At 39.3% G+C, this 16996-nt stretch overlaps 1 protein-coding gene across 1 annotated transcript; it reads left to right on the top strand.

Moving 5' to 3' along the window:
* The first annotated feature begins 320 nt into the window (after positions 1-320).
* Positions 321-8835, top strand: LOC307139842 (E3 ubiquitin-protein ligase TRIM35-like). The gene is made up of 6 exons (XM_079838962.1): positions 321-931; positions 3154-3249; positions 3364-3594; positions 3705-3727; positions 3810-3928; positions 7401-8835. The coding sequence occupies exons 1-6, from the start codon at positions 536-538 to the stop codon at positions 7943-7945; spliced, it is 1410 nt and encodes a 469-aa protein (XP_079695088.1). The 5' UTR covers positions 321-535; the 3' UTR covers positions 7946-8835.
* Positions 8836-16996: the final 8161 nt, after the last annotated feature.

The raw sequence follows: 16996 nt of genomic DNA, 5'->3' as shown, positions 1-16996 counted from the left end.
ATAATCAAGCATAATGAGTCCAGGCAGTGGGTTATGGGTAATGTAGTCCATGATAAGATAGCACAAGAGTCGGGAGGAGAGCCCCCTAGTGGAGATCATGAGCACTCCAGCTGGAGGAGGAGACAGTCTTATAGTATGACACACTAGCAGTTCATCAAAGGAGTTTTATTTAAAAAAAAAATTGTATCAAATTATGCCAATGTACATGTTTATGTGACTGACTTAAAGTTATGAACAGTCTTAAAGAAAATAAACATGACTAACTTGTGACTAGTTTTATTGGTTTATGTAACCCCAGAAACTCCACCCTCTTACAAAACCGTTATCAGGAAGTGACTAGTCATATTATTTCTTCCTTTCACTTTTACTGAAAGCTAAAACGAGTCAGTGTTGTGAAGAACAGAGGAGGACACATTATATTAGGATTATTGCGTATTTCTGAATTCGATTTTTTTTGTAATTATTAACTTTTCAAACCAAAGTTCAGAAAGTGAAAGTAAATTGTAGATCATTGGATCTTTTACAAGACGAGGAAATGGATTCAAAATATGCGGAAGAGCTTTCTTGTCCTGTTTGCTGTGAAATCTTCAAGGTTCCTGTTTTTCTGTCCTGTAGTCACAGTATTTGTAAAGAGTGTCTACAACAGTTCTGGAAAACTAAGGAATCTCAGGAGTGTCCCGTCTGCAGGAGAAGATCCTCAAAATATGAACCTCCAGTTAATCTCACCTTAAAAAACTTGTGTGATTCATTGATAAAGGAGAGAAATGAGAGGCGTTCATCAGAGTCTGAGGAGATCTGCAGTTTACACAGTGAGAAACTCAAACTCTTCTGTCTGGAGGACAAACAGCCTGTGTGTTTAGTGTGCAGAGACTCAGAGAAACACACCAAACACACATTCAGACCCATCAGTGAAGTGGTTTCATCTCACAAGGTAAGACAAATGTCTCTCATTTCATGTGCTAAATACAGTGATAAACACACAGTACTATTTGTGTGTACAATAGACTAGTAGCCTATTTACTTTTGCTCAGACTAAATCTCCATGACTTACTACTGATATAAAACTCTCCACTAAGCTTCAACTGCTCTGATGTTCATATCCTGAATGTAACAGCATTTGCACAAAACATGTTGGGAAAAAATAGATTAATAATTTTTCAATAATAATATGTGATTTATTACAAGACACACCAAAAGTGTTTGATACTAACATACACTATATTGCCAAAAGTATTGTGACGCCCCTCAAAATCATTGAGTTCAGGCGTCAATCCCTTCATGGCCACAGGTGAATAACTCAAGCTCTAGGCCTGCAGACGCTTCTACACACATTAGTGAGAGAATGGGCCGCTCTCAGGAGTGTGTGTGTGTGTGTGTGTGTGTGTTCGCTTCTACACACATTAGTGAGAGAATGGGCCGCTCTCAGGAGTGTGTGTGTGTGTGTGTGTTCGCTTCTACACACATTAGTGAGAGAATGGGCCGCTCTCAGGAGTGTGTGTGTGTGTGTGTGTTCGCTTCTACACACATTAGTGAGAGAATGGGCCGCTCTCAGGAGCTCAGAGAACTCAAGCGTGGGGCCGTGATCGGTGGACACCTGTGCAATAAGTCCATTCGGGACATTTCCTCACTACTAAATATTCCACGCTCAACTGTTAGTGGTGTTATAACAAAGTGGAAGCAATTGGGAACAACAGCAACTCAGCCATGAAGTGAAAATCACAGAGCGGGGTCAGCACATGCTGAGAGTCACAGAAATCGCCAACTTTCTGCAGAGTCAAGAGCTCCAGACCTCCAAACTCCTGTGTGTCCTTCAGATGAGCTCAAGAACAGTGTGTAGAGCTTCAGGGAATGGGTTTCCATGGCGGAGCAGCTCATCCAAGCCTTACATCACCAAGTGCAATGCAAAGCGTGGGATTCAGTGGGGTAAAGTGAGCCGCCACTGGACTCTAGAGCAGTGGAGACGTGTTCTCTGAGTGACCAATCACGCTTCTCTGTCTGACAATCCCTTGGACGAGTCTGGGTTTGGCGGTTGCCAGGAGAACGGGACTTGCCTGACTGCATTGTGCCAAGTGTAAAATTTGGTGGAGGGGGGATTATGGTGTGGGGTTGTTTTTCAGGGGTTGGGCTTGGCCTCTTAAATCCCTTAACCCTTAATGCTTCAGCATACCAAGACATTTTGGACAATTTCATGCTCCCAACTTTGTTGGACCAATTTGGGGACGGCCCCTTCCTGTCCCAGCATGACTGACCAGTGCACAAAGCGTCTCCATAAAGACATGATGAGGAGTTTGGTGTGGAGAAACTGGACTGACCTGCACAGAGTCCTGACCTCAACCCGATAGAACAGCTTTGGGATGAATTAGAGCGGAGACTGAGAGCCAGGCCTTCTCGTCCAACGTCAGTGCCTGACCTCACAAATGCGCTTCTAGAAGAATCCCCATAAACACACTCCTAAACCTTGAGGAAAGCCAGAAGAGCTGAAGCTGTTAGAGCTGGTGGGCCAACTCCATATTAAACCCAATGGATTAAGAATGGGATGGCATTAAAGCTCATGTGCACGTAAAGGCAGGCATCCCAACACTTTTGGCAATGTAGTGTACTTTCAAATTTAACCACAAATTTACAACTGCATGGATATAATAATTAATAATTGGCCATTGCAAAAACCACATTTTATTTGGTGAAAACATGATTTCTTGATGTTCATCATTCGCCATTAAAAATGTTTAAAATGTATGTCCTGCCATTTTCCCAGCACAAATGCTTCTGAGATTGAGACATTCAGCATACAAATATTAATATAACAATAAAAAACATCCAAACACACAATAGCCGCGTTTTCGATTGGAAAGACAGCTTCTTTGTTTACGAGTAGCATGCGGAACCGCCACAACTCATTATAGCCGTGCAAGGGATTTTGGGTACTCGGTGTGTTTCGACCGCAGGAACCAGGGTCTAAAGTTCTGGGTAAAAATTCCCCCCTCAAAACGGCCCTGCTCGCGAGGTTGTACTTTTTCAAAGTTCAGGAACTTTTCGGGGGTGGGACTTGGGCGCTGAACATGCTGATTGGTTGAGCTCACGCAGCATTTTATTTCAAATGTTTAAACCTCTTATAGCTTCACAAGTTTCACAGATTTTCATCTTAACCTGTAGGAGGAATTTAATACAGCGCTGACGTCCTTACAAAACAAGCTCAAACATGGAGAAGAAATGAAAGGAGAGTGTAATAAAACAATCCAACACATCGAGGTGAGGATGTGTAAAGAGTTAAACACTCAACATTCACACACACAGTTTATTATTGACATTAGTGGAGTGTGTGTTCACACAGAGCTGACTGAAGTGAATGTGATGTGATTTCAGTCTCAAGCTGAGCACACAGAGCGTCAGATTAAAGAAGAGTTTGAGAAGCTTCATCAGTTTCTCAGAGACGAAGAAGAAGCTACAATCACTGCACTGAGGGAGGAAGAGGAGCAGAAGAAGCAGATGATGAAGGAGAAGCTGGAGGAGATGAACACACACATCTCAGCTCTTTCACACACAATCAGAGACATGGAGGAGATGATGAAAGCCAATGACGTCTCGTTTCTAAAGGTGACCAATCAATCTGGCTTCATTCTTTGAGCAGAAAACAACTTGAGACTCACTGACAATGAGAGTGTTTGATAAGATATTAACATGTTTTCAAACTCTATATTTTCCAGAACTTTAGCGTCTCAATGGAAAGGTGAGTGAGCTGCTCGTATCTCTTCTCTCAGTGGATCTGAACTCAAATTCACTGCAGTTCTGACTCCTGAATTTTCCTCCAGAGTCCAGATCTCACAGCCGGATCCACGGATGAGTTCTGGAGCTTTGATTGATGTGTCCCGTTACCTGGGTAACCTGCCGTTCAGAGTCTGGAAGAAGATGCTGGAAACTGTCCAACACAGTGAGTCTCAGCAGATCTGACACCAGCGCAAAACATCCTTCAGATAGAAACACACACAACATTAACATCTGATAGAAATATATTTAATAATCTCTTGAATTTGTGAGTGAATCTGAACTGTATTTCAGAAGATCATCAGATCATACAGTGAACTCATAATGACTACAGAAGTCTGTTCCTCATGGTCTCTGCTTATGTATTAGGATACAATAGTGTTTATTAAATTGCCCTAGAAGAGCCATTTAATTAAATTTAATCGGCCAATCCGATTAAACTTAATATTATTATTAATATTATTATTTTTCTTACTCTAAATTTCTGACTCTAATGCTGCGTTCACACCGGACGCGAACGACGTGATTCGCTTGAGTGATTTACATGTTAAGTCAATGCAAAGACGAGAATAGACATTCTGCGGTGCGATTCGCGCAAATGAGGCGGCGCGAATTGAGCGCTTGACGCGTGAATGGCGCGAATCGCCCAAGTTGAAAAATCTGAACTTTGGCGGATATTCGCGCCACGTTAGCCAATCAGGAGCTTGCTCTAGTGACAACAATTAGGAGAAAATCTGTATATTAAAGGATTAGTTCACTTTTAAATAAACTTTTGCTGATAATTTACTCACCCCCATGTAATCCAAGATGTCCATGTCTTTCTTTCTGCAGTCGAAAAGAAATTAAGGTTTTGGATGAAAACAGTCCAGGGGTTTTCTCCATATAATGGACTTCAATGGGCTCCAAACGGTCCAAGGTCCAAATGACAGTTTCAGTGCAGCTTCAAAGGGCTTTAAACGACACCAGATGATGAATAAGGGTCTTATCTAGCCAAACCATCAGTTTCTGCGAGAAACCGAGCAGTATTTATGCTATTATTTTACCTCTTATCAAACGAACGTGATCATCTCTGAGCTCCGCCATAACTTCCGCCAAGTGAGGTCAAATACGATCGTGGTCATAGATATATCGATAGTAGATGCCTCATTGTACTGGACCGTGCAGGCGCTAATGAGGCATCTACGTATACATCTATGACCACGCTCGTATTTGGACCGTTTGGAGCCCATTGAAGTGCATTATATGGAGGAAACACCTGGAATGTTTTCATCCAAAACCTTAATTTCTTTTCGACTGCAGAAAGAAAGACATGGACATCTTGGATGACATGGGGGTGAGTAAATTATCAGCAAAAGTTTATTTAAAAGTGAACTAATCCTTTAATATCTGGTTCAGACAATATAATTATCACTGTGATAACATGAAATGACATGAAACACAACCCAGTCTCTTTTTGTTAAATGCAATGTATGATCAATAATACAAAAGTAGAAGTAAAAGGTATAATAAGCAGTGTTGGGGAAGCTACTCTGAAACAGTAGTTTGACAAGCTACAAGCTACTTAAACATGAAAGTAGTTCAACTACAGCCAAGCTACCCTTCTGAAAAAGTAGTTAGATACACTACAAGTTACTACCAAAATGTAACTAGCTACATCGAAACTACTTTTATTTATTTTTTTACAATTAAATGCATATTTACAAATAACTGAATAATCGTTAATGAAGAATGTTTTAAGTTAAATGTTTGGGGTTTAAAACAACACAATGCAATACAATTATGATAAGAGTAAAGTTTTATTTTGTAAACTATCCAAATATACAATACTCAAATGTAGTCTATATCTCAAACTGACTGTCAAGTGCAAAATCGCTACAAATGTCATGTCCCATCAATGCAGGAACAAAATATAAGCAACTTTGATACACAGGAGTAGAGAACAATGCATATATATATAGCAGGATAATCAATTTAAAAAGGCTATTATTCACCTGTATGTGCTTGAAGTCTTCGACGCAGACAGCGTTTAAATCTTTTGTTTGTATAAATCAAGTGTGACCTTTACTAGTCGATTTGTGTGAAGTTATCAACCCACTCCTGTACGTCCTTTACATAATCATCAGACGATCTCTTCTCTGTGAACCGTAAAGCCGCAAGATGCGCAATGAAATAAAGATGGTAGTAACGCGCGATTTTAGTATGTGATCAAATAAGTAGAAAAATGAAGTTAAGTTAGTAGCTTAGCTACTTGTAGTTAACTACTCCCCTACACTGATAATCAGCTATACATGAAATAAAGCAAACAATTCAGTCAAACAGAAGAACTGGCTGAGGAAAAGCTGCTCTGTTGTGAAGTGAATGTCACGCGAATGAAGCGAGTAAACTCAAAATGTTCAAGCGTCCAACTTTACGCGAATTATTCGTATCATTCGTGTCCAGTATCAGACCTTCAGACGGTTCTGGCTCGAGTTGCTATATCTTTTCTAACTGATCGGACTTACGCTTTTCCTAAAAATGCTGATTAAAACTCGGAAAAACTCCCATAGACTTTCATTGACGGAATGTTCAGATTTTCAAACTGTCCAACTGTCAAAAATTCAAATCTAAACACTGAAGCCCAGACTCACTCCAACTGACATTCAATGAACTAAACCATAGAGAATCATTAAACTATCTATCTATCTATCTATCTATCTATCTATCTATCTATCTATCTATCTATCTATCTATCTATCTATCTATCTATCTATCTATCTATCTATCCATCCATCCATCCATCCATCCATCCATCCATCCATCCATCCATCCATCCATCCATCCATCCATCCATCCATCCATCCATCCATCCATCCATCCATCTATCTATCTATCCATCCATCCATCTATCTATCATAGCAACCACCCAGAATACCCTAGCAACCACAGAACATCCTAGCAACTGCGTAGCAACCACCCAGAACACCATAGAGGTACCACACCAAGTGTACCCTAGCAACCACATAGCAAGACCGTAGAAACCACTCAGAATACCCTAGCAACCGCGTAGCAACACCCTAGCAACCACCCTGAGTACCCTAGCAACCACATAGCAAGACCTTAGCAACCACCCAAGTACCCTAGCAACCACATAGCAAGACCCTAGCAACCACACAGAGTACCCTAGCAACCACATAGCAACCACCCCAAATACCATAGCAACCGCATAGCAACCACCCTAGCAACCACATACACCCCAAGTACCTTAGCAACCGCATAGCAACCACCCTAGCAACCACCTGAGTACCCTAGCAACCACATAGCAAGACCTTACCAACCACCCGAGTACCCTAGCAACCGCACAGCAACCACCTGATTACCCTAGCAACCGCATAGCAGGTCTAAAATACTAACTAAAACTCAAACTATTTCAAACTTTAAACTTTTCTAACTTTTTCAAACTTTCTGGTCCAGCTTTTTCAAGCCAATTAAAGTTTGTCTCGATGAACTTTTTAATCTAGTTGAATACTGATATTAAACCTGAAGCCTCAATCCATTCTGACAGAAACTGAGAGACTATTGTTATGATAGCAGGATTTATGTTTTATATTTACATTTCTGATCATATTTCCTCCTGTAATCTGATGTTCTTCTCTTTGCAGCTCCGTTGACTCTAGATCCAAACACAGCAGCTCCTCGTCTCACACTCTCGTCTGATCTGACCAGTGTGTCGTACAGTCGTGTAGATAAAACACTTCCTGATAATCCAGAGAGGTTTGACTGTTATGCATGTGTCCTGGGATCTGAGGGCTTTAACTCAGGAACACACTGCTGGGATGTGGAGGTTGGGGACAATACATTCTGGAGTCTTGGAATAACCACAGCATCAAACCAAAGGAAGGGAGAGGTTTTCTTTAACTCTAATGTCTGGTTTGTGCGGTACTGGGACAGCGAATACTTCTCTCAATCCCCAGATCAACCCGACACTGTCTTTCCTGTTAAAGTGAAGCTTCAGCGTGTGAGAGTTCAGCTGGACTATGACAGAGGAACAGTGTCATTCTCTGATCCTGTCACTAACACACATTTACTCACATTCAGGACGTCCTTCACAGAGACTGTGTTTCCATTCTTATATAATGGCTGCACAACTTCCCCTCTGAGGATCTTACCAGTTAAACTGATCATTACAGCAGAAAATCACAGTTAAATCTGATTCTGCTTCCAGATTAATTCAGTTTTACAAGTTAGAGCAAGTTTCTCTAGTTTCTTCTAGAGAAATGTACATAATATACATAGTTTTGCAAATTATGCTTCAATAATAACACTGTAATCAAAGCGTCTCATTCGTCAATCACACTTACATTTAAAATGTATCCAATAAATCGAGCTCTGGAAACATACAGTATGAATAGCAGCTGTTTATATATTCTTACATCATGTTTGACAGAATAACAAGACAAACTAAATAATTGCAAACCACTATTTAGATCATTTTTTAAATGTTTGAAAATTAACATATGTTTCTCTTTTTTATGGTTTAATTTGGTTAAATATTTGTTACAATGACAGATTTTCATGGATGCACAAAACTGCCTTATGTAACAGAAGCTGAAAAAATATACACTATAAATAATAACAGAAATCACCACACCAGATGAACAATGAAGCACTTCAGTGGATTTTAAGTACAACTGCAGAGATGAATATAAGTCATGATACCATGTGCAAGACAAAATGGCCATTGATGATGTAACAGGACCGTTCTCAGCACCAGGGACTGCAGTGCATGCTGGGATTTGGTGACAGCAACAACATCAACACTGAGACTGAACTGAATAACAAAATGATCTCCTGCAGAGCTGCTTATAGATGAACTGAACTCATTTAATAGTTGATGATCTTCACAGTTATTGAACTGAACTGAATCAACACTGAACTGACTTCAGCTGAACAATGACACTGTTGTCTCTTTACAGCAGAATTGATTTCTGTTTGCATCATTGATCATTATTTTCCTGTTTATCACTGTAAAGCTGCTCTGAAACAATCTGTACATTATAAAGCGCTGTATAAATAAAGGTGACTTGACTTAAAGTCAGAGCCGGCTCTCCCTATAAGTGAACTAAGCGGCTGCTTAGGGCCCCGCCGCCACTAGGGGGCCCCCTAACTACAGATTGCACTCGCCAGCGTCGCAGTTTATCACGCAAGACGCTCAATTCGCGTCATTCGCACCGCGCGAAAAGCGCCTTCCGCGCCGCGGGACCTCCAGACGCGCGTCAACGCGCCTTTCCATTGACTTAACATTGAAATCAAATCACTCGCGCCAGACACTCTATTTGCGTTTGGTGTGAACGCAGCATAACGTTAGCTGTCCGTCGATTAAGCTGAATCAACATTGCTTGCGCTATGGTCCAGCGTCGGCCCCAGCTCTGGGCTACAGACCGCGTAGAGACAGACCCACCTCCTATGAATGTATTTTCTTTTTAACAGTTAACGTTACATGACCTACACTAGTTCTGGGAAAGAAAAAACCAAAAAATCTTTGTCTCAATAGACGCTTATTACAATAAAAAAATAGTTTAAGAACATTCGAGAGAAAGAACGTAATAGGAAGAGAAAGAGCAATCATTTGACAGTCAAAATCAAAATGAAGTTTAAAATAAAGCGGTTAAATACAAGCTTTTTATTATGGTCTTAATTGAATAGGCAATTAAAGATTATTAATAAATATTAATCTATATACTATTATGAAATATTTTATATAGGCTATTGTTAAGCTAAATCGCCCAGACCATTTAAACCTAAAGAAAACACAGTGTCCTCTCTGAAACATTATTGAATGATGATCGATACAAGACACCTAAAAGCAAAATGGATTTGTGGTAAATTTTAGTAAAGAACACTGTAAAAAAAATCAGGTCCCCAATTGAAAATTTTCTAGTGAGCGATCACATCTAAATTTTTCAGTTGGCCAAATTGAATTAATGTGAATTGATGCATTTTAATTCAATTACATTTCAAGAAATTAAATTTGGCCAACTGAAAATTTTAGATGTGATCGCTCACTAGAAAATTTTCAATTGGGCACCTGATTTTTTTTTTTACAATGAATGTATTACTGTATGTAATCATAAAAGGTAAAAAAATATCTCACTCCATGCTGTGAAGGTTTAAAATATGAACAGTATGTAAGAGTTAATCAACCAATAATTAAATAATATAATTTAACATTGGATTTCTTTTAATTTACCCTTAACATAATTGTAAAAAACTAAATGTCACTTTCTCAGGAGGAGCCATTCTTAAATATTTTGGTGGTCGTGGAGAAACATTTCATGAGGCTGACACAAGTAAATATTTCCCACTGCCTTTCTTTTGAATAGTTTTGTGCGCAACTTCAACATAGCTAATTTTCCTCTTGCCAATAAAAAATTTAGTTTTATAATCATAATTCACTATGTTGTCTAATTGTACTTTAATATTAATTTAAAATTAATGTGTTTTATCTACTCTGCATACTGTATTTATTATTAATTATATTATAATCTCAACAGCTGGAGGAGGTGACTCTACTGCTGCTTCAGTAGAGCATAGCGAGCCGCATACCACTATGGCTAATGTTGTAAGTGAGCTATATATTGTTAATGCTAAATTATTAATATTTATTTGTTTACAACAAATTGACCTTAAATTTGCAAATCTATAATCTTTACTTTTACTGTTTCAGTGAGTGTACTTTAATAAGCAGTAAAATAATTGTAGGCAATCATGTTAAAAGATATACAGATGAAATGTGTAAGTGTTAGATTGTATACAGTTGCTGGTTTGCAGGTGCAATACTCCATTATTCACTGCAAGGCAGGGCCCCAAAATTATCCTGCTTAGGGCCCCCAGATTTACAGAGCCGGCCCTGCTTAAAGTCTCAGTGAAAAGGAAATAGTGACAGATCTTTTCTTATGTGTTGTGTTCAAGTGTAACAGATTATCAGAAAAGAAAAATTGTAGGGCAAAAAATGAATGTGTACATGAATCGTTCACAATAAGATCTATGCTTTTACAAGATCGTGAATTTAATTTCATTCCAACTGCTTGGAAATTTCACTTAAATTATTTTACTATTATATGTATTGGTCACAATAATCTTGTGTTTAATTTGACAGAAATAAAAGTAGAATTTCAGAAGCTAATTAACTCGTGAGAAAATATATCAACACCAGAAGAGAAACTGTGCTCATTAAACCATTTGATATCACCATCAGTATTTGTGAAATAGTTTTGAGAAATCCCAGCAGTCACAGCACTGGACTCTGAACACAGCAAACAAAGAGACAATGGGAGCGTCTCACACTTGGTTAGTCAGTTATTAAACTAGATATGACTTGTGATTATGTGATATGATTTTCTCCACAAAATGTGTGTGTGTGTGTGTGTGTGTGTGTGTGTGTGTGTGTGTGTGTGTGTGTGTGTGTGTGTGTGTGTGTGTGTGTGTGTGTCTCCCTCTGCTGGACAGGCTCATGTACTGCAGGAGATGATGCTGTAACTCAGTATTTCCCAAACCTGTTCCTGGAGACACACCAACATTTGTGAACTCTTCCTAATCAAACTCACTGAGGCAACTCATCAGCTCTTTAGTAAACGCTTCAAAGCTGTGTTCAAAATCATGAACTTTTAAAGATGGGTTAGGGTTAGGATTGTTTTTACTGCTAAGACAAAAGCTGAGATCCAACCCCCTGCAATAGCACAATAAAACTCACTAATCTGGAGGGAAGATCTCACAGAAAGACTGTGGGACATCATCAGCCTGCCCAAACCTTCTCCCCTCTCCAGGGACGGACTGGGGCTAAAAAACAGCCCTGGACTTTCTCCCAAATAGGCCCATCATCCGGCCATTCGCCCCTAGCCGTGCGCAACAGAAACTAGCAAGGATGTAGGCTACTATGCCACAATACTGTCAGACTATCAGACAAGGTATTCACAACAAGTGACATCTCAAAACCTATGGCTAGGCCCTATTAATTTTGTCTGTGAAGCTTTCACAAACAACCACCATGTCTTTGCCAATTCCACAATAATAAACACAAATATGAAAGACAAGGAAAAACTGCACTCTGATGGAAGACAGAAAGTGCAAGCTAGGATTTTTTGGTTAAACAAAAACGTAGTCAATTATTTAGCCCCCTTCCTTGTATGTTAGCATGTTTACAGTGGTAGCAATGCATGCCTGATGTTTTCCCGTTTAATTCAATCCCTTAGTCTTCATTCCACCAGAAAATGTGAGCTCACTACAACCTCTCATATACAACAACGTGAATGAAAGAAATGAAAACCAATGCAATACGATGATGAATGTCCAAAAGATGACACCCACAGACTGTTTTTAAATGAGTTTGGATACATATTTTTTTCTTTTAAACTGTGTGTGTGTGTGTGTGTGTGAGAGAGAGAGAGAGAGAGAGAGGAGAGAGAGAGAGAGAGAGTGAGTGGTGTGTGTGTGTGTGTGTGTGTGTGTGAGAGAGAGAGAGAGAGAGAGAGAGAGAGAGAGAGAGAGAGAGAGAGAGAGAGAGAGAGAGAGAGAGAGAGAGAGAGAGAGAGAGAGAGAGAAAGAGAGAGATATTTTGGTTAGATCACAGTTGTAGGTTACAGTTTGACAAAAGCACAATGTTTTGTTTTATTGCGAGTGTACACAAATAGGCCTATAAGCAAACACTTTGCAGTTTGAATGATGTCCTGTATGAACAAAATTACGGAGTATGTATTGTTTTTATGTTTCCACTGTTCGATCGCGGCATCGCGTCCGGGCCTCATCTCTCTCTCTCTCTCTCTCTCTCTCTCATCTCTCTCTCTCTCTCTCTCTCTCTCTCTCTCTCTCTCTCTCTCTCTCTCTCACACACACATCACGTCTCTCTCTAACAGTAGTTCTCCGCATTACATTAATTTTCGCGCAAGTTTTATTTATTTTTATATCGTGTATTCTCCGTGTAAATTCATGCACCGAGCCGTGACGCCCGTGCCAATTCTAGAAATCCGGGGACCAATCACAAACTGGCTACTAGTAGGCCGACTCTTCTTTCTCAGGTTTTTTCTTTTGCGCAAAGCAGCATATAAGTGATTGTATTAGTGCCCCTGCTGTTGGCTGTTCATATTGCGTTATTAGAGTATTTCTTTCTCTCTTTTTTTTTTTTTTTGCCGACGGCCGGGTGACGGCCCTCGGTTGGACGGCCGTTCTGGACTTTTCCAGAACGCACAGATTGTCAATCCGTCCCTGCCCCTCTCCCTCGCCCGACTCCCTGCCCCCTGATTCAAGACACGGAAGCTGTAAAACCACAGATGATGTGTCTTGTGAATCTATTGTTTTTTCCCTTTTATGTTTGGTATCTTTTTAAAGGTCTCAGTGCGATTGGCAAAATTATCTTAACTTCACTGCAGTCACTGGTAGGATGAGGAAGATTGAAACTTATGTTAAAACTAAATGTTAATGTTAACTCAAATGTTAATCTTGATTTATCTTGTATTATTCTGAAATCATTATTCTAGTATAGATCGATGTGGAGTCCTTTATTTCCGCAAATCTCTGTCAGGATAGATCATACCGAGGACCCAATGGATGGAGCATGGGGCACACCATTAGGGCCGAATCCGATTTCTGACTATCACTGTAATAGTTGCAGCTTTCGTGTATATTCCTAAAAATGACATGTGCCATGTACAAGCATGGGCAGGGCCGTCGCTAGTGGGGTGAAAGGTGTGACAATTATAGGGGCCCCCACTGCCCAGGGGCCCTACTAAATTCAGTAGTTATGCTATATATTCCTCTACTCTTATGCATCATTATAATATATACATTTGTATGCCTGATTGTTCAATGAAAACCCCAAAACATGCAATTTAGTTAAACAAGTTTTCCAAAACTCCTCTCTCTCCCCTCCCTAAGAATGGTTTAGTCTGATGGTTTTTAATTATTTCAGCTTAATCAGCGGAAAACAGCAGAGAGACCCAATAAAACCGCAAGTCTCACCCCAGCTAGTAAACAGAAAAAACAATCACAGTTGAGGCTGCTCCGAGAACAGTTGAAGTTAGAAGCAAACTTACAGTGGAAGTGAAACTGACTGAAAATGCAAAGAAAAAAATCTGGGTACCAGTAACGTCATGAAAAGGAAAGGGAGGCCAGGAAAATTGGAAAAGTCTATCAAAACGTTCTTTAACAAGGCAAGTCGGTGTGATGGGATGCCGTGCACCGATATTTTCTCTGCCCGATTTACTCTGCGGGAATCGGTGCGCACCGCTCGAATGATTACGCTCAAAGTCCTCGTCTTTTTTGCGCTATTATGTAGTTTTGTTGGTTTGTATAACATGCAGAAATATTTGCATGTCACAAGCATTACAGACCTGCCGGCTGCTGATGTGATAGATTTAACAATACTGTCAAGAAAACGCGAATACAACTGCTATTGATGGATACATTTATTAGCTTTATTTAATAAAATAGCACATTATCTTCATCAGAAATTAAGACAGTGAGAAACTTCAGTGGTTTTATTCTACATTTGACTGCATACATTTTCATTTCTGAATATTTATCTCAGCTGTTAGACAGACTGACTGGAAAGACATTTTATACTTTTAAAAGAAGTTTATTTTATCATTTTTATCTATTTCTTGTCTTTTGTTGTTATTTTATTTGTTTGTCTTGCATAATTGCTTGATGACTGTAAACAAAGTTATTAATCACTGGCACATAATGGCATTTTTATATAATGTTTTATATACAACTTTGTATATAAAATAAGTAAAAAACAATAACCTTTATTTGCATTTATTTATTTGTCTGTTTAGTTATTTTGCAAGAAATCCCTATTAGAAGCATGGCACCAGAAGTGGGCCTCCATGCCCATATCTTATAGGCCTACCGTTACCGTATATATACCGTATATGATATATGAGTGGAGGGCGTTGGGGGCCCATAATTCCCTCGCTACGGCCCTGAGCATGGGCGGTCTGACATGGTAAAACTTTCACTCTGCAATCCTGGCTATCAGAACTCGCCAATTTGTGTCCGTGAGCTAGCGAATCGCGACGCTTATTTTCTGTGTAATATCGGGTCCCTTGATTAATGAATATTTGAAAATAATAGATACTAGAAAAATCAATGATCTAAATTAAATCACAACTAATCTTATGAGCAGCTGTTAAGTTACAAACGTAAGAAATTTAACGAAGTTACATAAAATTGGAGTCAGATAAAATTATTAATGGAGTCAGAGTTAAAATTGGATATCAATAAATGAAGTGAACTTCACAGAAATGCTGAAAAGGCTCACAAGCAGAATTCCTTCAACCAAGCCATTGGATTCCGTTTTTTGAGATGAACCTTACAAACAGCCAGAGTAGATATAGGAACATCACTAGTGTTTTAGGAGCACCAGTAACAGTTCTGGCTCTTCTTCCTGTGCTGTGAATCATGATACTCAAAGTAATGTTAGAATGGCTCATAAAGATGACGCGACCGTGAACTGATTCGTTTCTGCCCTTTCAACTCTTGAACAGCAAAACAACATGGACACTGTGATTTTTCTGGACCTCAGCGATGAACTTCTCTGCGGTGTTGTCTGTCATTTTAAATGCGCGAGCACTTCAATTAGAATGGATTCTGATTGGCTGACAGTGTTTTATAGCTCAACATAACCGTAGCTCTATATCTTTATAGTTATTGCTGTGGTGTGAACTCTGCTTTTCTTTAATATTGAGAATGATTTTGAGAACTATATCTTTATCGTTATCATTATAGTTGTCATGAACAGGCCTTTAGACATTATCACAAAAGGCTGTTAAATGGATAAAACTTGCCTCATTAAGTACTAAATACTGTTTTATTTGAGTTATGCTGGCAAATTCATATTTTGTGAAGTTGAGCAGATTTCCCCAACCACAGTCAAAAACTCAAATTCACCAAAAGGCAATGGTTGTGGGACTCTATAGAAATTGTAAAAATATTTAATTTTGTCTTTTAGTCTCTAACTCAAGGACCAAATTGGTGATCACCTAAACACTGGATTGTGGAGTTTTGAGGATTTCCATTCCAGAATACACACTTTATTGGATTATCACTGTGGATTGTATATACACCGGTGAACACATTCACATTGGGACTTTCAACACACTAGGGCTGAATCCGAAATTGCCCCATAAACCCTCATTCACTATTGCCTACGTAAGTCCACTAATCAAGTTAGGCCAAGAAGGTTTGTCTGTAAGGATACTGTCTAAACGCACAGTTACCTGACAAATATTTTTAAAGTAAACCTGACTCTCCATTTTCTTCCACCCCAGATAGGGGATTTCATCATTTATTTTATTTTCATTCCTATTATAACTGTTATACTATATTTTATTTTATTTTATTCACTTATGATTATTTTAACTTAATTTCTGTGTAAAGCACTTTGAATTGCCACTGTGTATTAAATGTGCTATACAAATAAACTTGCCTTGACTTGCCTTGCCTACAGTCCACTTGAAGGAGTGTCTCATCTTTTTAAACACTCCCAACATCACACAGTTTAATCTGACCCCAATTTTAACTTCTGTAACTCAGTGTATTGGGCTGAGTGTTACAACTGTTCCACCATCTGACGAATGTGTGAGGAAACACAGCGGCCACCAGACTGAGTGTTGTGCTCTGGCATGGCACTTTATCATCCGCTGGAGCCCGTCATGTATTTTTGTCAGAATCTCTTTCTGCAATGTCTCTGGAATGACACCTGTCATCTTCAACCGCATGTCATCAGGTACAGTCAGTTCTGCTCTCACATGCCAATATGGCATCAGCTCTTTGCTCACTGTGTGTTTTTCTGGCCATCCAGCAAGACAGTGTTCTTCACCTTTTTGTGTTTCTCTTCTTCTTGAGCTTGCTTTATCTGCTCCAATCTGCTGTCTGTTACCGGAAAGCAAGACATTGAGATCTCTGTCTAGCTGTAAGTCAGCCCGTGAAGGACACACATCCAGAAGCACGTGTGAAAGTGTGTCTGCTGTGATTACACTTTTCCCTGGAACATGTTGGATGTTAAAACTGAATTTCCTGTGATTTAACCTGAATAGAATATGATGCTTGATCTCTTTAACTGTTTTTTACACTTTTTTTCCTCTAATGAGGCTTGAGATCACTTTTTTCTTGCTTAAGCATGTAACTAATCCTAAGGAAAGTGTAAATTTGGCGCCTCCTAGTGGATCGTTAATTTTTGCATCTAAAGGGCTGAATTATT

Source organism: Gobio gobio, assembly GCF_949357685.1.
Source record: "Gobio gobio genome assembly, chromosome: 16".
NCBI classification, from domain to species: domain Eukaryota; kingdom Metazoa; phylum Chordata; class Actinopteri; order Cypriniformes; family Gobionidae; genus Gobio; species Gobio gobio.
This window is presented reverse-complemented; position numbering and strand designations above follow the sequence as displayed.